Source organism: Lepisosteus platostomus, chromosome 3 (genome assembly GCF_059453375.1).
Source record: "Lepisosteus platostomus isolate fLepPlt1 chromosome 3, fLepPlt1.hap1, whole genome shotgun sequence".
Lineage (NCBI taxonomy): Eukaryota > Metazoa > Chordata > Actinopteri > Semionotiformes > Lepisosteidae > Lepisosteus > Lepisosteus platostomus.
In genome coordinates, this window is record NC_142613.1 from 65,731,193 (window position 1) to 65,756,475 (window position 25,283).

The 25,283-nt window shown below is 36.6% G+C and overlaps 1 protein-coding gene across 3 annotated transcripts in view; it reads left to right on the plus strand.

Annotated features, from left to right (window-relative positions):
* arhgef10 (Rho guanine nucleotide exchange factor 10) overlaps window positions 1-25,283 on the plus strand; it is a 107,105-nt gene that overhangs the window by 41,190 nt on the left and 40,632 nt on the right. For 2 of the 3 annotated variants that reach the window (XM_088626483.1, XM_088626482.1), the window contains 12 exons: window positions 408-464; window positions 641-825; window positions 3,360-3,476; window positions 5,693-5,804; window positions 6,410-6,519; window positions 7,318-7,395; window positions 7,672-7,851; window positions 8,851-8,967; window positions 9,343-9,435; window positions 11,977-12,147; window positions 12,798-12,943; window positions 13,800-13,975. In XM_088626483.1, coding sequence (XP_088482609.1) covers window positions 408-464; window positions 641-825; window positions 3,360-3,476; window positions 5,693-5,804; window positions 6,410-6,519; window positions 7,318-7,395; window positions 7,672-7,851; window positions 8,851-8,967; window positions 9,343-9,435; window positions 11,977-12,147; window positions 12,798-12,943; window positions 13,800-13,975 — 1,542 coding nt within the window. The remainder of the gene's footprint in view (window positions 1-407; window positions 465-640; window positions 826-3,359; window positions 3,477-5,692; window positions 5,805-6,409; window positions 6,520-7,317; window positions 7,396-7,671; window positions 7,852-8,850; window positions 8,968-9,342; window positions 9,436-11,976; window positions 12,148-12,797; window positions 12,944-13,799; window positions 13,976-25,283) is intronic. The other variant, XM_088626484.1, reaches the window with a different exon arrangement.

A 25,283-nucleotide genomic window follows, 5' to 3' on the forward strand; every position in this document is an offset into this window, starting at 1 on the left:
TACTTCTGTTGGATCATTTCTTGAATATTTATGTATAAATAATTCAAATATTTAAAGCAAAGCTATGCACTTTTCTCAAACTGAAATATGTTAAATGTAACAGTTATACTTTGGTGTCATTGCTTTCTTCTCTAGGTTGTAAGTTCATGTGTAAATTGTAAGTTTTTCCTTATTTCATGAAAATGCTGCTATTGATGCACGTTTTTTTCAGTTCATCCTCTCATACATTTCTGGTAAAAGTTCCAGTAAGTAGGGTTACTTTCCACTTAATTAGATTTTATTTTGCAATCACTTCCTCTTTCATTTTTACTGCATTGTGGCATGACATTCTTTTTTCATTTACAACAGAGGCTGTTATCCGCCAGTACTGTCAATTTCAGGTTTTCAGAATCTCATTTTATATCTAGATCCCGATGAAGTGATTTATGATGATGTGCCCAGGGAAAACTCAGACTCCACCACAGGTAAAGTATGTCTGCTTCTATGACAGATGAGAGACCTGTGTCCCTGACAGGTTCTGCCTTCCTAAATATTTTCATTTGTTCTGTTTTTGAACTGCCTTTTGTATTGAAGCGCTTGTTTCCTCGCGCATGTGGATTTTTAACGAAATCTGATCTTGCCTCTCCGCACGTTTCGCCAGACCCGGATGAAATGATCTACGATGACGTGGAACGGGGAGAGGAGGGAGGGAGCAGTTCTCTGGACAACGGCTGGAGCTCCAGCGAATTCGAGAGCTACGATGAGCAGAGCGACACCGAGGGCAGAACGGAGAATGGCCTTCCGGACTCCTTCCTCAGAGGAAAATCCCCCAGGAGCAAAACGCACGTGTGTAACTTCCGTTTGGTTTTCAACTCCAGCCTTCAATCCAGCAGTCAGTGGCTGGACCATCAGGATGTTGTCCACCAAATCTAATAGTTTAAGTAAAGAATGAAAAAAGACATAAGTAGGCCATAATAAGCCTTGCATTTAGTGCCTTTAAAAACAATTTTAAAAAGTACATTTTCTTTTTCTGTTTTAAATCGGATATACGTGCTGCAAGGAAAAAATACATATTCAGGAAAATGTTTTTTTTTTGGATTTCTTGGACAAGGAATTCATGACAAATTAATGCTTTCAGACATAGTTTTTTTTCTGTGTAACGTACAAAAGAACGGTAAGAAACATTGAGCAAGAGGATAAGATAATGGATAAAAGAAACATAGAAGAGGTATTATTGAGAAATGAAGTTTGGCATACATTATTCATCACTACATATTGAGTTACTCATTGTCCCTATGTAAGGTATGTGATGCTGATACAAGTGTAACAGCTCTGTATGTTGGCATTGCAAACCTAACCTCATTATATTAAGATCATTTTTAAACATTTTACACAATCTGCACATTTGATGTGCTTCTTTTATTTTCTCTTCTATCCTCTTGTGAAAGAAAAAAAAACACCTTTCATATAATATTTGTGCCATTAAATTTGAGCCTTTTTGCGTAATTACTATATTTCCTCAGCCTTTTTCAGAATGCTATGAACCAAGGCATTTTTTTAAAACTGACCAGCAGTAAATGGGCTAATGACTTCCACGGAAGTGGCTTGACTGGCACCTGGAGGTTTCAAACCGAATTATACAAGTTAGATAGTTGTTCAAATTCGTGAGATATTTTCACAAGGCCTCAGTTAGGTGGTAAGTCCAAAGCAGTAAATTGTGTAAATTCTGTGCTCAGCACCATAAAGTTCAGTCAAAGGAACAAATCAGTTTTTCACAACATGCTAGTGTTAAAGTAAAAGAGATTGCACTCAGAATGCTGTGTGGGCGTCTGATATTATTACTGTATTGCTTCAGGTCTAAAACATAGTGTTATCTGAGATATAAATTATATTACATGTTTCTTGATGTTACAACAAAAAGCCATCCTTGAGAGTGACAACAAATACAGGTATAAGTTGATTCTCTATCTGTTGATTCACAAATATGCTGCTGTTATAATCGTAGATTATAACCAAGATTCCCATTACCCAAAGCTTTGCAAATACATTGCTCTGACTATCAAGTCACAAGGCACCATTTGGTGCAGATGACATAAATTCCTAGTTCTATTTTGTTACATTTAAAAACATAGTGTTTTAACTTTATTTAATACTCTTTGTATATTACTATACAATAGAATACCACAAATATGCAATGTACAGTGCATTGGATGAGATTTAAGAAAGTTTTTTTTAATAGTGTAAGTCTTTTTAATACTGTACTTAACTTTCACAAAGAGAGTATTAAAATAAAAGCAATAAAAGATGAGACAAGCAATTGCCAAGCTCCAGAAACTCATATCACTAGTGTCCAAAACTGTACAGCGGAGTTTGAAAAACAGTCTGCTTAAAAAACATTGTTTTTTAGTCTTATATTACATTACTGCATTTCCTATTTTCTTTACTTTTGTACATGGTAACTGTTTTAAAGGAAAAAAATATAGAGGATATACAGTACCAAAATACTTTATAAACAAGTGTGTAGACTATTGATGAGTCATACATTGATTTGCTATATGGTGCACTTTCCAAGAACGCATCACCAGACTATCTTTGTAAATTAAGCCTTCAATTCATTTTACACTAAATGCATTTAATTGAACAATATACTTTTTTTAAATTAGTTTCCCATCTTGGAATGATATTGAGAAAAGGTAAGGAATCAGAAAAAACCTTGTGCCAGAAGCTGTTTCAGAATTCCCCTCATGTGGGTTTGCTGTTGCACGGTGGAATTAAAACAGTGGGTCTCGACAGCATTATAATAATACTCAGAAATAATACAAACAAAGGAGATTATTTCTGAATCAAAGACCCGAATGCAGCAAAACAATAGAAATTAGGATATTGGGTCAATTATGGATTCAGCAAGCTTAATTAACCAAGACCTCGGTATGAACAAAGGCCAGAAGGCTCAGGACCAGAACAGGAAACAGTGTTCTAAAACATTCTTATATTGTGAAAGGGAAGAGCTGTTTTTTTAACACTTGTAATAAATACATTAACCCGGTGTCTGTTGTACTTCAGGGTTTACAAGTTGTTGTTATTGTAGTCCTTGTCTGCAGTGAAACACATCTCACTTACCCTGGACATTCTGACTGCCAGGAATGGGGTTAAAAATCTGTGCTGAATTTCCCCATCGAGCATTATAGGTATTCTGCCAGGAAAGCGCTGGGTTTATCCTTCTGATGGCTTCTTCAAAGAAATCTGTTCTTCTTTGAAGGGTTGTTCTGTTTGAGGGGCGGGGAGGCGGGAAGGTGGGGGGGTGCAAGGGGGAAGAGGGTGCTTCTCTGGCTTCGCATCTTCAAAGCGCAAGTGCTAACGCTTCCCTTACTTTCATTCAGCTTTCTCAAGATCTGACTCGCTTGAAAGAACACTATGAGAAAAAGATGAAAGATCTAATGGCAAACACAGTGGGGACAGTAGAGCTTCAGCAGATTAAGCAGAAGCACGAACGGAAGGTAAATTGAACGGTAAACGCGGACTCCCACTGGGTAGAAGAGAGGTTGTCGGAAGTCAGGTTTATTTACAAACATTGGTGTATCAGCAAAGCTTAAGGACTTAAATCATTAAACCACATGCTCCGAAGGAGGTGAAATGGGCAGCAGCTTCTGATGCCACTGAGTCCCGACATGATCGCCACTGCACTTGTCCAGGAGCACATGAATGAGCCCCTCCAAAGGCCAGACTCAAGATCTACTGGACAGAATCTGTATCGGCAACAAGTAAAGGTTAATTCCGTGTTGAAAAATAGGAGAAACACAACATTTCAGCTGGTGGGGAAGGAGGCTCGGTAGCTAAAAACTTGTGCTTTTCCTTTCTGTTTTTCCCATTACATATTCTTTTGCATCAAATGCACTCTGATGCAGCTGCCCATTTAAACCTCTGTATCAATCTGTGATGTACAGTAGAGTCTGCTTGTTCCAATGCCTTATATACCTTATACTGTAGTTCACGCATTATATAATACCAAAGGACATGCTACTAGATATCATTATGTACTGTATGTTTGTATCACAGACTCTTAAAAATAAAGGTTGTTCAGAATCAGGGATGTTCATTACTTTTATACAGTGATTAGTATAAAACAGTCCCTACTCCCCATTCATTAACCTACCAGCTTCCGTGTATTGAAAGCGTTGCACTCTTATTAATCTGTTTTTTGCCAGACTCCTTTCATTGCTGATTTTTTAAAACAGCCTGATCGGTATTCTGAATTTCCATGAAGCATCAGTATGATCTTCCTTTTTTAGTTTCTTTAGCTGTCATACAAAATACAGCAACTGTTTCTCCTTTGGGCAATGTTAAATATTCTGCATGCAATATTTAATCAAAGTTTGTCAGAAGATGTGTCAGGAGATGCATTTTGTTATATCTTGCTGTATTTTTGGGTGCCAAGTGCATGGAATTCAAATCCCATCAAAGAGCGTTTTCTGCTTAGACTTGCTGGAAGATTTGCACTTAATCTCACAGTGACTCACACTTTACAGATTCTGCATGGATCTGTAAAAAAGTGTGGTATGCTTTTTTTTAAAAAAAATACTAGGGTCATGCTCATACCGGTCCCCTTGTTCAACTTGTGTTTCAACACAATGTTTTTTTAAAGAACTCAAAATGCTTGAGTTTTTAACGTTTAATGGAGATGTCTTTTGTTTTCATTTGAAAAGCAATAGCAAAGGTTTTAGGAAAGCACCGAGAGTCAATTTGTTGTATCGGATTTGTCCTCCATATTGTTGTCACAAGGCATGTGCAGTAAAGTACGATGAGACCTGGTTTTTACAGCCGGATCTAACTTTGCCTTGCACTGTAATAATTACATTTAATGCTATGATTAATCGTGTTGAGGTCCATTTTTAATATTAAAAACTGTACTGTATATACTGTAGTGTACTGCTAAAGCAAATCAGTACCTGAGTGTAAGGATTGGACTCTTAATCTACAGGACCTTTGGAAACAGAAAATTGTTGTATATTTTCCCTAAATTGTCTTGAATGTGAAAATTTCCAAAAAACATTTTTTGGAGTGAATTGGAATGATGTTTAGATAACTAGACCTCACTTACTGTTCGTTAACTTTAGTGTACTATAGATCACATGAAATGACATTGTCTTGAATGAACATTATATTAATTATTCTAATAAAGTAACACAGTAGTTAATTATTCCAATTATGCTTGTTCATTTTGTTTTCAACTGTGTATAGAAGTTGCAGTTTAATTAAAGCTCTGTGCAGTATTAGTGTATTATTAGTATTATATAATCTCATTTTGAATCTATAATAAACAAAAGATTAAGATGTGTAACCAGAAAGTGAGGTGGTGTTTGATAGTGAAGAATTTCTTGCTTAAAGTATTTAAACATATTTTTATTTGACCACCCACAAGAAACTGACACAACTGACAAATATTGATCCAATATATAGAGATCTTTCCATATAATTATTAAAATTCAGAAAAACATTATGTAATATGTTGTAGATTTGATAGAGTATCATTGTGAAAAGCTGCATACAGTTTCACTGTAGTTAAGAAATATCTAAAATGACAACATTTCTGTAGTTCATGATGTCTTTTACCTTTTTAACGCAGCAATGTTTTTTTTTAAACAATAAGTTAGTCTTGTTGTTGTGGAACCGGTCATATTTTTACCAAGCTTATAGTCGTCAAATGTTATTAAAGGTGCAGAAGTTGATGAAGGCAGCAAAAGAAGGTACCAAAGATGGACTAGAGAAAACCAAAGCAGCAGTGAAGAAGGGGCGCTCATTCATAAAAAACAAGTCCTTTTATCAAGGTAAAAAAGAGACGGCTTCCCAAACTTTTCCGGGCTGCTCTCTCATATTTCTTTTATTTCACAAGTAGACAAGCCACAGATCTGTGCTGTGCATAGGAACAATATTTTGTGGAATTACGTTTTCAGAACCCAGCCCTAGAATAATCAGTGTAGCTAAACAGTGGGTTGCCTGTGTGTGTAAGTACTTATATAGTATATATAGTGCTTATATTTTTAGTGCCTAACTTATATTATTGAACTAAGAAAAAACATTAAAACCAGGGGATTTCTATGATAGTTTTCACTAATTCATATTAAAACATAATTTTGTTTGTACACAAACATATTTGAGCCTTTCCTTATTTTCTTTCTTCTCTTAGGTCTAGAAATACTTAAACTTTTAAGTTTAAGTTTAAAGCTTGTTTTTTTTCTTGTGTCTCTTGGACCAGAAACCAGCATGAAACCAGTTCACGTCATTTGAGCACTGAATGTCAATAAGAAGTAGTTAAATAGTGTAAGGTGGTGTTTTTCACTGATGTACAACTTTGTGAATTTACACCTGGCCACAATCTGTTAAGTTAATTTATTCCTGGTGTTGAGCTTGGTCCCCCTAATAAATCTTTCAGATCGAAGGTTTGGCGATCTTGAAGAGGAGACCAGTATGTTTATTGAAGTGGAGTGTCTCAATGCGGAGCCTGTGATGAATCCAATGCCAGAGGGACTCACACAACAACAGGTGGGTAATGAATTTACGTCATAGAGTGAGTTCAAAAGCATTCAGACCCTTCCAGTTGTTTCCCATTTTGCAAAATTACAATTTGACTCATACACATTTTTTTTTAAATAACAATTTAATTAAAAACCTCAATACATCAACCAAAGGATAACATTAATTACAGTAAATGCTGGAGAAACCAATAGTGCCAATAGAGAAAAAAATGAAATATGTTGTTTTCATAAGTATTCATATCTATGAACTCAATATTAAGCAGATGTGCCTTTGGCAGCAATCATAGTCACAAGTCTTCAGTAAGTCTTCACCAGCTTTGCACACCAGTTGATGTATTTTTTTCCCCATTCTTTTTATCCGATTTGCTCAAGCTCTTCCAGGTAGCCAGGAGATTGTTGTTGGACAACAGTTTTCAAGTCTTTTTACAGATTCTCAGTATGATTGTCAGGAAAGTTAGGACTTTCACTGTGCAACTCGCAAACATTCATTTTCTTAACAAAGATTCTTAAGCCACTCAACATTGGCTCTGGTCTTGTTCTTTGGATCACTGTTCTTTTGAAAGACAATTTTTCGCCCCATTTTTCATTTTTAGAAGCCTGAAGCAGGCTCTCCTCTAGTGTTTGCCTGTATTTTGCTCTGTACAGTTTTTCAACAGTCCTGACAAGCTTTCCAGTCCCTGACCTGAAATAGGAGTAGCATCCCTGTAGCACCTCAGAAAAAATATATTGGCCTTGAAAAAATTCTAAAATAGAAGTTGTTTGGAAATATATCTAAAAGGAGTCATTTTTTTATTGTTTTCAACAGGTTATTAGAAGGTACATACTAGAATCTATATTGGAAAGTGAGAAGAACTACTTGGATGCTTTGAAGCGCATTTTAGAGGTATAGTGAGCTGTTGCTTTCTTGTTTTCTTACATAAATATTTTATAAGTATTGGAAGAGAAGTATTATCTGAAGTTGTCATATAATTTCATCATGTTATTTACTTACACACTGCACAATGTCCTGCTTTCCTTTAAAAAATTGCAGGTGCCATACTTATTTAATGTGCATGGAAAAAACTTACTTTGAATGAGTGATCCATTTGTTTGTGTATCACCTACTGTACATTTGTGTTTCAGTGAAAAACATAAGCTTTGTTTTTTGTTTCCCCATCAGCAATATGAAAAACCTCTGTCAGAAATGGAACCAAAACTCATAAGCGACAGAAAGCTGAAGATGCTTTTCTACCGGATAAGAGAGATTCTTCAGTGTCATTCTTTGTTCCAGATTGCTTTAGCCAGCCGTGTGGCTGAGTGGGACACGTCTGAGATGATTGGAGATGTATTTGTGGCCTCAGTAAGTTCCAAAAATAATCCAGAGTGATTAAAGAATAAACAGTAAAGCAAAGTCTTGATCAGCTTAAAGAGGCATGACTGCTCACTAAGACTCTCTAAGAGTTTCTCACTCTGTGCCATTAATAATTCTAAGATTTGAAGACAGCTGTGTAGCTGTCGATCACGTTCTCAACTTTGAAAGTCTTTACAGTCCAGCAACAGGTTCTATGCCACTAAAGCTTACTTGTTCCAGAACTGAAACTCTGGAAATCTCTGTCCAGGGACTTAATTTATGTTTATGCATCTGTATTCTGTTTTCTCATTGCTGATATTTTTTGTTATATGCTGGGACAAGGATGTCTTGCTAAGAAAGAAGGTTAGTGCACACAGAGGAGATCTTCATTACTGGTACTGACAAATTGACATGTACGCAGAGGTTAGTTCCACGGCAGAATATAAATAGACAAAACTGTCATGTTTCAGGTGTGGGATTTTTTCAGGCCTTTTTTTCTTCTTTCTTTTTACCTTTCAACATGGAATTAACCTCTGCATGTTCCTGTTCACACAGTGATGTAGCCAGCTCCCCTCTCTTGCCTCTGCAGAGTGTATAGCGTTGCCATCTTTGCTCTCAGTGTGGTGTGGTTTGAAAGTGTTCATACAAATTGTTGATTTTTCTCACAAGTGGGGAGATACTTGCAGGTTCGTATCCCGCGGCAGGCAGAGGAATCCTACTCCATTGGGCCCCTGAGCAAGGCCCTTAACCCCAACTGCTCCAGGGGTGCCTTGTAAATGGCTGACCCTGCGCTCTGACCCCAAGCTTCTCTCCCTGTCTGTGTGTCTCATGGAGAGCAAGCTGGGGTATGCGAAAAGACAAATTCCTAATAAAAGAAATTGTATTCGGCCAATAAAGTGATCTTATCTTATACTTCCCTCATCAATGTTTTTCGACTGTGTTTCCAGTTGTCATGACATTGTCATAACATTCTCATTGCTCACTCGTCACTTGTTCTATTTTCCTAAGTTTTCCAAATCTATGGTATTGGATGCATACAGCGAGTATGTGAATCATTTCAGCACAGCCATGGGAGTTGTGAAGAAAATGTGTGCGTCAAAGCCTGCTTTCCTTGAATTTCTCAAAGTAAGTTGAATAAGGCATTTGGGCCTTCTTTGGTTTTCTTTACAACAGACTGATTTAATTATTAACACTATTCAACAGCAGAGTAAATTAATTATTTAGATGAATTTATGACTTGGAGTTTTAAGGCAATGGCCATCATTTTAGAAGTCATATGTATTCTTTAGACTGCAGTGCTTAAGAATATGTTCAATGGACTTTGGTGTGTATAGTGTACAGCTGAGACTTTTGTATGTCGAGCTTTTGAAAATTGCCTGCTGTAAGTATAATTATACACTTTCACATTGTTTCATGATGTTTGACCACCTGGTTTGATAAAGGCACACCTTTTCCTTGGCTGATATTCAAACCCTTGTTAAACCTTGTCATGTTCCTTAGCACTGCCAGGAGAGCAGCAGTGATCGCGTAACTTTGTATGGGCTGATGATGAAGCCGATTCAGCGTTTCCCACAGTTTATTCTGCTGCTGCAGGTAAAAAAAACAGTCATTTGAAATTGTGAGAAAATGAATTGTTTGGATAATTTCAAACAAGACCCTTATTGACTGTTAAACTGATGATGCTGTGCAATGTTCATATAACAAACAAACGTCAATTTTCAGTATCCTAGAATAACCATTGTAATAAGAAACTTTGAAAATGTCAAACAATATTTCCACAGACATTTAGTATCTGAGCACACCACATATCTTTTCATGCAGTCCTTCTGTATAGTTAAAGAATATCAGTATTTAAGTTTAGCTTAAATGTTTTCTAATGATAGACACCCACTGTGATCTTATTTTGTGTTTTTACAACTAGTTTTTGTTTTAGATTTTAAGACAACAGATAGCATTTTACTTTTTTAGTCAGAATTTCAGTGTGCTGTATCATTCTCGTGAAACAACTGATTTAAAAGGCCGTTGTCTCATACTTAGGGGATTGTCATGGTCTGACAGAAATAAGTCCATCCTGGGTCAATCAGAATCAACAGACTCTTCAGCTATCTGCTTTTTGTCTCTTACAATGGCATTTTGGGGACAGACAAGAAATCCAGAGTTGCTGTCAGGAGTGACTGGCAGTAAATAGCTAATTCTGATCAGTTAGTAACCCTGGAAAAGACCGAGACACTGCAGTACATTATCTCTGCAGTCTGGCTTTTCTTAAAAGAGGGTTAGTCACAAATATGAAATGTCAGATTAAAATTTTTGCCCAGTTGCAGTTAAAATTCACTTTTCAAAAAGTACTCAGTCATTAAAAAATAAATGTCTGAAAATGCAGTTTTCCAGCTTAACATGCTATATTTTGAAACTTGCATAATTGTACTGTAGCTTTCGTGCAACCCACAAGAGTGGCACTGCAGGAAATCCAAGTACTGAACAGACTTTTTGTGGAAGTTATTATTTCTTTTCCTTGTGGTCCTCTTCAAAACATCATGTGGAATTATTACCCAGTGGTTCCAGGAGCTTGCAAGAAAATTCAGATCTTTTCTATTGCAGCCTATTTTGTGAAATTACAAAAGTACAAAAATGATGTGTACACATAAGTATTCAGACCTGTGACCTCAATGTCTGACAAAGCACCAAAGGCAACAATTATGAGCTACAAGTACCCTTGTAGTATAGTATGTTTGGGTTAGTCGCTATGAACACGTCTACAATCTTTGCACGCCAGGTTGGTGTGATTTTTCCCCATTCTTTTTGGTAGATTTCCTAAGATCTCTCACGTTCCTGGGAATCAATTATGTACAGCAGTTTTCTTGTTTGTCCATAGATTTGCAATAGGATTCATAATGCTTGCCACCACCATGATTGACTGTAGGGCTGATATTGACTGAGTGATGCACTGTGTTGGATCAGGTGTAACACTTTCCATTTAGACCCAAATAATCAAATTTTCACTTGTCTGACCACAAAACCTTTTGCCAAATGTTTTTAGTATAACTTACTGGCTTGTTATGCCTTCTTGTAAACTTGATGCAAGATTTGAGATGATTGTTTTTTTCACTTTTGTACAAACAACATTCATGGAGTGGCTAGGATATTGTTGATTTAAGGACATTTTCTCCCATCTCAGCCGCTGAACTCTCCCCAAAAATGTAGTCTCCCTTACCACTTTTCTCCTGATCTGCTGCTCAGTTTGGTTGGGCAGCCTGATTCAGGCAGTGCATGGGAACCTTCCACTTCTTAAAGATCAACTTCACCAGTCTCAAAGATGTATCAATGATCTTTAAAATGTTTTTCATACTCTGTCCTGATTACTTTGTCCGCTCCTTTTTACAACTTTATCCCTGAGTTGTTTTGAAAGCTCCTTGTTCTTCATGGTTGCAGCTTTGTTTGAAATTCACTTGATTGTCTGACCTTACAGATAGAGGTGCATTTATTCATAAATCATTTGATGCAGAAATTGTACACAGAAGCCACTCAACTAATTATAACATGGTTTGCTATCTTAATTTTGTGCAACTAAATTTAAGTTTTCCACGGCAAAGGGTTTACATACTTATTTGAATAATTGTGACTTGTTTTTTTTCTTTGATATCACTTTTTTGTTTTGTTTTTTTAATGTGTGGAGTAGGTTATGTATACAACAAATATGAATTGCTTCTTCAATTTAGTGTCATGATTGCATGTTTTAAAGCAACAAAATGTGAAAACTGCAATGGATTGAGTTCTTTTTCAGGCACTTTAAATATATCTCTAATTTATGGCATTTTTTAAAAAGGCTTTTCTGTTAATAGAGCAATTTACTAATTCAGTTCTTTACTTTCATCTTGTGTGTTACAATGTGACGTCTAAGGAATATAATTGATGTGCTTTGACCAACAGATGGAGCCCTGCACACACATGCAAAGCTTTAATTTACTTTACTAGCAGAAAAGCTATTAGATATTTTAAATTTTGACTTGATAAGGGTACATTAATGGGTTTTTTTTATATTTTAGCACAAAAAGCTTCTTATGTAGACTTTTCACTTGCAAAATGTCTCCTATAACAAAAAAATGAAAACTGTCCTTGTTATGTTCATGGCTGTAGGACATGCTAAAGAACACTCCTAAAGGCCACCCTGACAGGCTGCCTCTGCAGATGGCTCTGACTGAACTAGAAACACTGGCAGAGAAACTGAATGAGCGGAAGAGAGAGGCAGACCAGCGCTGTGAAATTAAACAAATAGCCAAAGCCATGAGCGAGCGCTATCTCAATAAGGTACGCAGGCCTTATTTGTTTTTAAGATCGTGGCTTTTTTGTGAATGCAGGCTTTGTGGTACATGTAATTGTGGTGCAAAAGAGTGATTTTTTTAAGCATTGTGTTATGCAGTTTTAATTGAATGCTTTGCACAAGACCTAATATGATTCTGCTTTTCTTCTCTTATCCTGTTTATGGACCACTGTTGTGTTGATCAAACTGACATGTTTACTCTTTGGAATTATTGTTCTACCCCTTTATTCTCTACATAATTGAACACTTTAAAAACAAATGCTTGTAAGCCACATCCGTACGGCAAAGTACAAAACCTTACTGTGCAGTATTGTATCGTGTACCTCTTAACACAAGTAACACAAGTAACACACTCAAGGCATGTTCACCAGTAAAATGTCCTTTTAAAAATAATTGTATGGCCTGATTCCTTACTTTATGCAGCTTTAGCATGTTTGGAAAAGAAGACTGCACTCACTGATTTCTGCTCTTCATCTTTTTCAGTGGGCTGCTTCAGCTATGAGGTTGGGTGTTGAAAATGAGCAAAATGTTTTTTTCACTGTTCGCAGCGTATCAGTTTTTGCTTCATAATTTAACCTCTGGCTTAAAGGTTTCTATTAATGTCCATGATCCTCTTCGTTATGGTTTGTGAATGCAGCTCCTGAGCAGTGGAAGCAGGTATCTGATTCGCTCGGATGACATGGTGGAAACTGTTTACAATGAGAAGGGAGAAGTGATCAAAACCAAGGAGCGCCGCCTGTTCCTCTTGAACGACGTGTTAATGTGCGCCACTGCCAACGTGAGGTAACGCCCCATTTTCACAACAGAGAGCTAGGGTCCAGTGCACCACATTTTTAGGGCCATTTACGTTTATGAGTATCTCTACAGTTTTGGCTTTAAAGGCTAAAAGTAAACCAGACAAAGTGAATCAATCAGTAACTTAGCACCCCATCTCAAAAGCATTCAAGAAACGTGTTTCGGACACATATAAGATAAGATCACTTTATTGGCTATATACAACTTCTTGCATTAAGAATTCATCTTTTCACATACCCCAACTTGCTCTCCACGAGACACACAGACAGGGAAAGGAGCTTGGGGTCAGAGCGCAGTGTCAGCCATTTATACAGTCCCCCTGGAGCAGTTGGTGTTAAGGGCCTTGCTCAGAGGCCCAGCGGAGTAGGATTCCTCTGCCGGCCACGGGATACGAACCGGCAACCTTCCAGCCACAGCTGTAGATCCTTAGCTACAGAGCCACCGAACTTCCCCTAATATAGTACATATTAGGCCTGACAAGTATCTGGTCCATTTTCCAGCCTTAACAAACAAGATGTTTTCTTTCTCTTTAGAAGCTAGGGAATGTAAGCCGAAACATTTGTCTGAAAGGTGTGAACTCGTGCACACATGTGGTGTTTTAATGCCTTTTTTTGTGACTAAGGGCCATATTGATAAAGAATGTATCACTAGAATAGAGCTCTGCCTTCTTTAATAAGCAAAGATGTAGTATAGTACCTCTGAAGTGTTCAGGTGGCTTTATTAAGCGTCACCTTAGGCATTTTATTTTTTTATATTATTTTTCTCTGAGTTGACGTGCGGTAAATTTCCTTCGGCAGAATATGTTGTATGGAAATGGCTCTGAGACTGTCCTGTGCTCTTGTAGATCACACCCTGAAGGCAGTGGGGCTGTCCCCTCCAGTCAGAAGTTCCTGCTAAAGTGGAGCATGCCTCTGAGCCACGTGGACGTAGTGGAATTTGGCTCCAGTGAAGATATGGGGGAGAACGTCCGATTCCCCCCACAGCACTCTGGAGAGAAAGTGGTTCTCAATGCAAAACCAAGTACGTACAGCTGAAGTTTGATTTAAGGACAATTAACCAGCATGGAGATTACAGTATGTTCCAGTCTTTTTGCAGCCAGCATCATTTGTACTACTTTTTGTGGAGAAAATAAAACTTAGGGTTTAGTTCTGTTGTTTTTTGCGTCAAATTTTGCTTTTTGGTTTTATAACTGAGCAATTCCCTGACCTGTCTTTTATATCAACCAGCATTTAGTTCATACAGTGCCATTTCAAGCCTGGCCTACTGTATATCTTTCACCAAACCAACACTGCATTAGTGATCTCCAAACTGATCTTTGCTAGAATGCGGTGTCCTCAGGTTGCCGTGCAACAGTGGGCCTTGACAGACTGCTGCAAGCTTGCAGTTGTCATTAAAAAATACATTGCCTCTCCAATTAGTGTTATAATTTCTGTGTCCAGTGATGTATGGCTCTGAGAGGTAGGCAAGTTGGATTGAAAGTCTTCCCTTTTTCCCTGTGCTCTCCAACGACTGGAGCAGAAACTAGGCACAAAAATAGAATACTAACTGGCAATTCCAAATTTAAGAACATATTCTATACTATTCCCACCATATCCAAGTTTGCTCTTGAAAATGTGTATGGACATATCACTGAAACTTACTGCGCATTTAATTATAGCCTCAAAAATGTAGTGAACATTTTTTTTTACTATTCCATAAGAAAACATACATTTAAAATATAGATGAGTTTGTAGTTCACAGATTATTTGGGATTTCACAGCATATTCTGCTTCAGTACTATAATTTTTCCTCAGACTCTGTTTCAGTCTGGTTTTCATTTATTAGAAGTCATTTCCTTTTGGAGCTCTGAGTTATTGTGATGAGGCAAAAAGACTGCTGAGCCTTGAAATGCAGAGCCAGTAAAATCAATAGCTTTGCCAGTGGTAAACCCATTTGCAGATTAACTGTTGTACTAGCACCTTTGAAACATTGATGATAATCAAATAATTACAGCAATTACTTTCACTCCATAGCAAATCCCAAGAGATTTTAACTCAGAGACATGATTCTTTAGGTTAATGTAGAGTTACATTCTAATTTTAATGTACGTTTGAATGACTAGCTGCAAATTTTCATTATTATTGATTTATTTGTCTGACATCTGTATTCAAAATGACTTATATTTGTACCCTTTCATATAGTTGGGTTAAGTTTACATATTACGCCTAATATAACATTTCCTTGCTTAACAGTACAATGGTAGTGTCTCACCTGGGAACCCACAACCTTCCAGCTTACAAAGCTGGGAACACCAAACACTGCTCTACAATAATCATAAATACAGTATTAAACAAATAAAAACCATACCGAGAATATGTGCTTAATCAGCACCTTCAGGGAAGTGTGTAGTGCTTGATAGAAACCTTTACATCTTTATTAATAATAATTACATCGGATTATATTAACAATTTCATACTTAATGCCTTGAATTACAGTCCAGTAGTTAAGGAAAAGAGTCGGTTTCCAATGCAGTCCTGACTGTCTTTGGTCTGGTTTCCTAATGGACTTATCAGTGCATATTTCAAATCTCCCTAGGTTAAGCTGCTTTTGATAAAAGCATATTTAGCATGAATTATCCTTAATTTAATTTTCTTTTTATTAAATTTCAGTGTTAGATCTAACACTATATTGGAAACTTCTGCCATGGTCTTCCATGTTCCGCTCTAAATGATCTCTGGTAATCAGGGACAGTTTTTCTTTAGCTTGACATATGTTGCCTGTGATCTGTTGCTGTCTGTCCCACGCTTCCATGAAGCACAAAGCACATCTTTTTTGAATTATAGTGTCTTTTTAACAACTGTGAAAAATATGAAAACTCTGTCTCAGCAAACGTCCTGCATGGCATTCACTTAATGAAGTTATTGGTGTAATGGACATGAACACGTCACAGGATCATAATTGGACTTTATGTTTTGCGTAAATGAGCACTTGTGTCCTAAATGAGAATCGAAAACCAAATCCACTTGTAGTTTAAAACACAGACCATGAGTAATTTTTCTCTCCTGTCTGTGGCTATGGTTAAATGACTGTATTGCTGCTCAACAAACCTCTCACATAAGAAATGTTAAACCAGACATACATGAACTCAGTTCAGGTGCCACAAAATCTTACTGCGGCTTGTTGTGGGTTATGTTCAAAGCCTACAATCCCCTTAATTTGTGTTATTCTGCATGCTACAGATTTTTCTTAAATACTGTGAGTTTTTTTTACTTTTTTATCTTCTTGCTGCTAGTAGAATTGAGCCATTGTGCTGTCATTTTGAATTGCATTTAGTAAAATTAAATTCTTACTTGCCTTTTCATTAATGAATAAGCTAAAAGCATCCCTTCATTTTGTCTGCTTTTTCAAATGTAAGTGGTGTGCCATTGGCCAGTGTAACTTAATTACTGCTGGGTACATATTCCTTATTTATTAGCTACATGTAATGTTGAGATAATACACTGTATACTTGGTTGGCTGTCTTACTAGAGCCTGTCTTCTTCAATGCATTTGATATTGAGCTGAGTTAGAGGTTTGGCATTCATGTGTTGAGCAGATAGCTGGAGCCATAGGACATGCAGTCATGACAGTACAGTGGTCTGTGATGTTGGTCAGCAGACTATGTAGGCACCAGCGTAGAAAAGGGGAAGGTCTTTACTGGGAGATATGCTTTTCACCTTAAAGAAATAATCAACCTGAACTATCAGGATGGAAATGACACATAACAGTTTTGCCACCTTGCAGCACCAGAAGGTAAGCAAGGTTAGTGCTGTAAGTGATGGTGGTTTTCCATGTTCTTAGCAGTAGGTAGTTCCTCTATATGAACCTGGATCTCCAAACCATAGTCCCGGAAAAACTTTTAAGCATTTACCTGGAGGCATTGTCTTTTAAATTAGTCTTTAAACAAAAGCCCTGACTACATGCCCACAGATGGGTTACATGGCACTGAAAGGAGTTACTATTTAATCTGGGGCTGAAGAGCTGGTATTTTAATATTAATAAATATACAGAGGGTAATATAATTGTCACCTTATGAGGAGGCCGTATTTAGATTTTATGAGGATGTGCACTTGAAATCATAGGAAAGTGTGGCATAATGTACGTGCTTTACCTACTGCAATAAAAAGAGATTTTAAGCCACAGATTTGGAATTTGAGCAATGAAACATTTTTTCTCATCAGTTTTTTTTTTTGAAAGCTGATCTCTTTCAAAGCTTCCCACCCCACACTCTGAACCGCTGACCTGGGAGTCCTACTGATTCAAGCTCCTCAGACTCCAGCATCTGTGGTCACTGCAGGATCTTGGGCTCTGAGAGGAGCACATCTGGCTTACGCCTCTGCCTTGAAACAGTGGTTCTGCTAATACCATGACATGTTCTAGATGTTGTGCATGGCCCTGTCTCTGTTTTGTCCCTCACAACTGCGCCATGTGTCAATACACAGGTACAGTAGTACATGAAGCTGACCAGTGGACCTATTAAGTATCATAACTTCCATCTTAACTTTTGAGGTGGGGACTTGCAAGGAAAAACAATATTTGACATTGGATTGACATTGGATATGAATATTTCTAAAACAAAATTGAAGTTTACACGGAAATATGTTATTTATAATCTTTGTTTTGTTTTCCTCACAGAAGATGGAAATGTTGTGCCCAATGTAGCCTCTTCCACCTGGGCTTCCCATTTTGTATCTCTAGTTGACGTTTTCATTGTCTACATAAAGCGTGATGCATTTGTCTACTGACAGGTGTTTGCCCAGTCTTGAGTTTGATCTAAATTATCTGTTTGGTCTAAGTTTCATCCTGTTTTGGTATCATCTGCAAACCTCACTGATTTACAAACTATAGCAGAATCTCGACTCTTTAGGAAGATCAGTGGTCCCGGTACAGAGTTTTGTACTCCACTTCATCACCTGAGCATACACTCCTTATTTGCACTCTCTTTAATTTAAACCAATTCTCAATCCAAACACACACATAATACCAAATGCCTTCTACCTACAATTATTAAAAGCCATCTAAACATTTGATCTGTGTGTAGGCCTTACTGTTGTTGCCTGTTCAAAGAACTCTTAAGACCTTTGTTATGCAAGACCTTCCTTTGCTAAATCCATTTTGATCATCCCCTCTCATTTCCTGCAGCTCCACTTCCAGTGCTGTCGTAAGGAGGAACTGGATTTTAGGATATTTCACAGGTGTAGAAATGTAACCCAAGTCATGAATCACAGGTTAGAGGAGTATTTTGTAGCATTACAATTTGTAACCCATCTCTGGGAAGACTGTGATTACATTTGTGTAAACTACATTAGAAAAGTAATCAATATTGGAATCCAGTAAGTGAGGCAATCAATAGGTTATAGGCTGCCATTAATACTAAGCACTGCTGTTCAAGAGCATCTGTCTTATTGTATTGAGTATAACACAGACAATGTATTGAGTGGTAAGTGAAGTTATATATAAGGATGTTGAAATGTGAGGTTTGGCACTGGTGTAGGATTGATTCCTTGGGTCTTCGGTTGTCTTCAGTTTGATTGCACCTTCTCTATTCTTAATTGAGGCAGTAAGACAGTAGATATAGTAAGACATATTCTGGGTGAACAAATGGTCAGGACACCCACCAATCAATGTGAAGGTGTGTATGGGCTAAAAAGCTTTTTGCAATGAGGGATCGTGAATTCCAGTTTCACTGGGGACTTGGAAGAGCTGTGCTGAAGAAAACCTATAAACATTAAAACAATCATTGTTTTAAGACCTTCCGTCTCTCGTATGAAGTACAACTGCATGGTAGTTAAGGAGGAAGTTATGTAAATGTATTTTAATTAATGGGCAGAGACGTTAATGCCTTAATAGTGAAGTAAAGAAATGTGGATTACAAAATGAGGTTTCAGGATCCATACTAAAAGGAAAGACTGGTATTTCACACATTGGAAAAGCTAAAAAATAGTTTTTACTGTCACACTTTCAGATAAAGTAGATGCTGTTACAGAACTAAAAATATAGTTTGGAATTAAAATTTTAATAGGTTTATTCATATTTTCAAAGCCATCTCGATAGATATCTGTATCTGTATCTATTATCAAATAAAACCATTGATCATTGGTCATGTACAGTAGGTCTGTTGTAAACAATTAACACTGTGTCATAAACCATTTAAAATTTACCTTAATACCATTTGTTTTCTTATTTAAGAAAACATTACAAAACTTTACTGGTTATGTTAATAGTGCACAATTTTAAGAGCTAATGGTCAGTGTTGTTCATTTTTGTGGTACTGTATGTGCTATTTTTTATGAATAATTTACTTCTATTAGATGGGGTTTGAAACAAATAACTAATTATGCTTTAAATCACTGTTTCTGTTAAAGTCATATTTAACCACAGGCTCAGCAAACATTTACAATCAGAGAAGTGAACACCAAGTTTAATGTGCAACACAGAAATAATGAATCAATAAGGACACACTCTTATACTTAAGTTACAAAGAATTAGGACACAGTGATTTACAAGATGTGTTTCTTTCTGTAGAGTTTGTTTTTTACCATAAATATTTGCCAACTAGCAAAGTTCATATTGGTCTTCAGGACATTTTCAGGAGAGAACAGATTCGTGTATTTAACAAGATAAAGTACAAATAATTAAAATTCCTGTCTTGTAGACCATATGATTTATATCAAAAGGACTAGAGGCTACATAGGAAGTAGATTTAAAAAATAAACATTCTCACAGCATGGTTTGGTTTCTTTGTAATTGCAGAGAAAAGCTTATTTGCATCTTAAATTGTACCAGTAATAAATAAAAAATGTTCTTTAATACTTTTAAAAGTTATATCAAAGAATGCAGATACTTAAGCTTGTGAGGTTTTATGTTGATGTAGAAACCCAGCAAAAATACCATAAATGAGATGTTTTCTGACACAATAGCACTTTTCATTTTTAATAATTTACAGTATATGGAAGAAAATTCATTATTTAAATGAATTTTGGTTTTAGGAGTTCTCTGTGAAAAGAATTCTTCAAAGTGTGCAAACAAACAAATCCTTCTTTCCTCATTTCTTAGGGCAAAATAAAAAAGGCCTCCAAAGTGCTGGATAGGGAGGACAGCTGTAGTTACCTTGGTAACAGTGAAAGAGAATGTGTCTGCAAATAAATACACAGAATAGCTTTTGTGCAGCTGTGAAAAACTACACTAGTCAAACAAAAGGGTGACTGGAAATCTGCTTCTTACTCGTACTGAAGTGGTACTGCAGTCCAGGTTCTAGAAATGTGTTTTTATTTTAGATATAATACATTACATGCAGAAGATATGCACATTTCTTACATACGAATATTCAATATAATTACATTATATATACTTATATTCAATATGTATTTCTTATATAGCAAGACAAAAAATGTCTAATGTAGTTACAGTTGTCTTTGTTAGAGTGTATGGATTAGGTGGGAAATTAAAAAGTAAGTGTAAAAAGACAGATAAGTTCCCTAATTATGTATAGGGTATTTTTTTCTGTATGTTCAATACCAACTTAGTTGTTTTTCTGCACAGACTACTGTATTATTTTTTAAAATGAAAATACATTGCTATTAGCTGTCTTCTTTGATTATCAAAACTTTATCTGTGGTCACTACATCTTCTGCTCCATAATTTATTACCTCGAAATTGAGTCAGGACTGAAACTACCAGACAAATGTTTGAAAAGTTTAAAGATGGAATCCATTTACATAGTTAAAGTATTAAATTGTAGTCTCAACTGCGGTAGGTAAATGAATTTGTGAGACGTCTTAGGGATTTTCTGTGTTCAAGTTTTAATTTCAGTTAAATTCACTAGAAAATGGTCGACGTGAATTCAAATACTTTACAAAAGTTTCTTACCTTGGTTTAGAAGAAGCTGAAACGTACATGATATAAAATAGTGAAATACGTTTAGAAATATATTTAAATTTTGTTGAAAATTTCAAAAGAACATGTACTGTACATGGGTACTCTAATAATGAGCCTGATTGCTTTGGTGTACAAGTATTGTATTTTAAAGACAAATGTCCATACACTCCTTTTCATTGTGCAGAATCGAAATTAAATATCTAAAGCTAAAGGGAATTTTAGCCTTTTAAAACATCAATTCCTTTGTGTCTATTATACTTTGCTATCCAGTCGGGGTTGTTATGTATCTATTTTGACTTATTCCACTATGAATAGGTAATGAACATGGGAAGGCTCATAGCAATGACATAACTATTTGCTGTTTCATTCATATACTGTATGTTATTTAAATGCTTTTTTTGCATTTCACAGATGCTTTTCATCCATTTGGAAAAGTAAAGTTCGAATTTTGTGGCACATTATGCTCTTTAAAAAAGCATGGATTGGACAGGAGATTCACCATCTCCAGGCCCTATTTCATTAGACGTTAAAATCTAAGCAAAGCCATACCTCACGGCTCATTGGATAGAATTTCTGCTTGCATCAGTCTTGTTAGGCCAGAAGGGGTTGTCTTCCAGAAAATGCAGCACTGTACTCCAGTATGGGTCTAGGAGGGGCAGTCTGCTAGGTCATAGTGACTTTGTGGGTGTAACACATACAGTAACATTTCCTAAAACAGGTATTGGAATCCGGTATACTGTAGATCTCGTAAAAATAAAAGAAATTAAGCGGGTCTCCTCACCGATGAGATGTCATGTGTGTTTTTATCATTTTCTTGTGTCTGAAATATTATTTCCCATATTATCTCGTTTAATTATTTTTGAGGAGGAGTGTTAACAAGTATTTCACAGTATGCAACCTACTGAACTATAGCCATGTGAATTTCTGTTGAAAAGCTATAGTAAAGGCTCTGTGGCTAAGGATCTGCGCCTGTGACTGGAAGGTTGCTGATTCAAATCCTGCAGCCGGCAGAGGAATCCTACTCTGTTGGGCCCCTGAGCAAGGCCCTTAACCCCAACTGCTCCAGGGGTGCTGTACAATGGCTGACCCTGTGCTCTGACCCCAAGCTTCTCTCCCTGTCTGTGTCTCACGGAGAGCAAGCTGGGGTATGCGAAAAGACGAATTACTAATACAAGAAATTGTATAGGGCTAATAAAGTGATGTTATGTTATGTTATGTTATATAGGATGGCTCAAAGACATAAAATCTTTCATCAGACAATGTATAACAAAATTATTTGAAAATATGATGGTGTATATTATATACAGTATAATACAATGTAAAAGGTGCATTGGAAAATATATAATTATATTTTATATATAAGCTTTGTAAGATTTCTTTGTAACATTCCCCTTACAGTATATGAAGATTAGTAGAAATGTGTGATGTACAGTAGATGGACGCAGCAAAGTACTGTGTTTTTTTTTAACCTTCCTGAAGGAGCTTTGGCTGAATAAAGAAAAGAACTAGCTGAATTTGTTCCCTGTTTGTGAACTTAATGACACTGTTCATCCTGTTGTGCAAATAAGTTGTATTGATCTGTTCTTTTCGATGCAGTTTAAATAATTTGTTATCCATGAGCAGTAATGGGGGATCTGCACTCACTGATACTTCACATATCCATCTGCTCATTTTTATTTCTGTGATAAATCCATTGTGATGGCATGTGAAAACAGTCTAAGGTATAATGAGTCAGGATAATGTAATGAAACATTCATTAAATAACACAACAAACTAGTTCTTTGCATAATCCATTAGGAAGTATGTTTGCTAAATGTAATTAATGCTGATAGCAAAATAATGTATCCACTCCAATTTAACTGTAAATCAACGACAATAGTCTAATGGCCAGAAAGTTATGATGAAAAGGATGAGGTTATTTTCAGAGTTGCAGAATGCTCAGCTGTTCTTTAATGTATATTGTGCAGGACCCATCACTAGCCTCTAGTTCTCTGTACTAACCACAAGAATTTACGGTCTTTCAGTGTCAAAGAAAAGGTAACTCATTACCAGATAATGAAAGGCGTCGCCAATAAATCTGTCCTCTGCTTTCCAGTTTGGGATATACATGGAAACTTAAGCAGTCTTTTGTAACGAGCAAGGCAGACAGCTTTACAATGATTACTTTGTAGCCTGATTTCAATTACCATGCTGGACACATTGAGAGTTCGCGTTTGAGCAACGTTTGGCCGCTGAAAAGCACAGTGTGGTTAAATAACGGTTTTTAAATGAATGTTCCTTAGGCTTGAAAAGGTTTCCCTTGGTAAAGAGGCATGGTACATTTATTTGTGCAAATGTGTAGACGAATCTTTGTGCATCACAAGGACCAACTACGTCTTTCTCATCAATTTGTATCATTGGAAGTGAATGATTAGTTGCTTCACCATACATCTGATGCAAAAACCGAATTTCTTTTTGTACCATAGCCCTGAAAACATTCAGAAAGTACATTTTGTTTAATGTCATAAAAAGGGGAAATAGATTAAACAGATGCTGTTCAGTCTGGTGAACCCACAGTGTTGGCTCTCGTGCCAATTAATGTCATTGCTCTTGCAGTGGTGTTGTGGTTTTGGGAGAGACAAGTGCCAAGGGTGAAAAAGTTCCCACCCGTTTAGAACTGTGCAGCCTTTCCATTAGCGGGGCCTCATGCAGTGGGAAACGAAAAACAAGCCAAAAATTGGCAAACATGACGGTTTCTTTCATAATTGGCATCTCGTAACAAGCACCTTCTGTGGGTCTGACAATCATTTGAATCTACTCATAACTTTTGCCAATAACATCTGTTGCTTTCAATTTTAGATGTCAAAGTGTGATTATGTCTCCGTTTTCTCAATGACAGCGAAAAACAAAATATGCTGAAGAAGCATGGTAAATTTGTGTCATATTAGGCTTATTTCACAGCTTATTTTGTATTATTAAAGAATCCATAGTTTCATAATAATATATCATTGACCCCCCAGTATCATTTTTACCAATCTGAACCACTTTAGAAATGTAACATAATTTCATCCATCAATTTTCTAACTGCTTCTTCCAGTTCAGAGTAGCAGGGGAGCTGGAGCCTTTCCTGACTAGTAACGGGTACAAGGAAGGGTACACCCTGGATGGGACACCAGTCCATCACAGGGAACACACAGACACGCACAAACTCACCCACAGGGCTAATTTTCCCAGGAACCAGTTAACATACAAGTATGTTTTTGGAGTGTGGGAGGAAACCAAAGCACCTGGAGAAAACCAACGTGAAAACAGAAGAACATAAAACACACAGATTGCACCCCAGGTCTGAAAGTGAACCCAATGCCACAGCACTGCAAGGCAGCAATTGTACCACCATCTAACCATTGTACCACCATGCCACCCACACAAAACTCCATCCCTCATACTTAGTTATGCAGTGCTAACCTGAGTATGATATATTGAAAGGTTGTTAGATTGCCATGTAGAATGCTAGAGCTCATGTCCTCTAGTTTGTTACCTTTTGAGTGTTCAACAAGTGTAACAACACATACTGTACTCTACATTGCTGTGGAGAAGTCTTTGACATTTTGCTTTGGTTATTGTTTAACATGACAGTGTTTTCATCTTTATGTAGAATGCAGAAACATATTTCTGTGGCACAGTAAGGGACGTTTTAACCATTTTGTCTTGAACTAACTACCATTTTGAATTTGAACTTAATCCTAATCCTGCATGTATGTTTTTGAGGTATAGAAAACAGTTTCCTAGCTTTATTGATATATAGAGAAGGGCAAATGACATTAATGGGAAGAAACACTTGTCAGAAAATCAATTAGAATTAATTAGTACAGTAAATATAATGGGATAGTTGCTATAGCGTTTCATATTTACTTCTCATGTATAGTTTACTTTGAGGTGTCCCTCCAGTTATTGACGTTTCAGATCAGCATGACTTAAAAATGACTAAACGACTCATCTCTTCTCATTCAAACAAAACTGTATAAACAGGCGACAGTGTTAGAATTGTAGAAAGCATTTAGTAGTGATTAAATTGTTGTGCTTGTAATGTATACTGCATTCCCTATATTGTAACTAATGATTGTGTCTAAAATGTCTGAGGCATTATACGCAACACAAAACATAAAAAAGATAGTATGTGTATAAAGGTGCTGTATCTATGCACAAAAGACTGCAGTCCTTAACAACACTGCAGTTGCACAGTCATGGCTCATGGCAAGAGTACGAGAGAGCACTCTGGAAATGTTGCTGCTAAAAATGCAACCAGATTTACTCACTAGGGCTCCCAGTGTCCATCAGTAAATCACTAGAATCTACCAATGTTGCCATGAGGTATCTATACAGTACATAACTTCTGCTACATGACAGGTCTTCAATGTTCTGCTTAGTTTTATCATTTTTTTTCTTCTCCCTA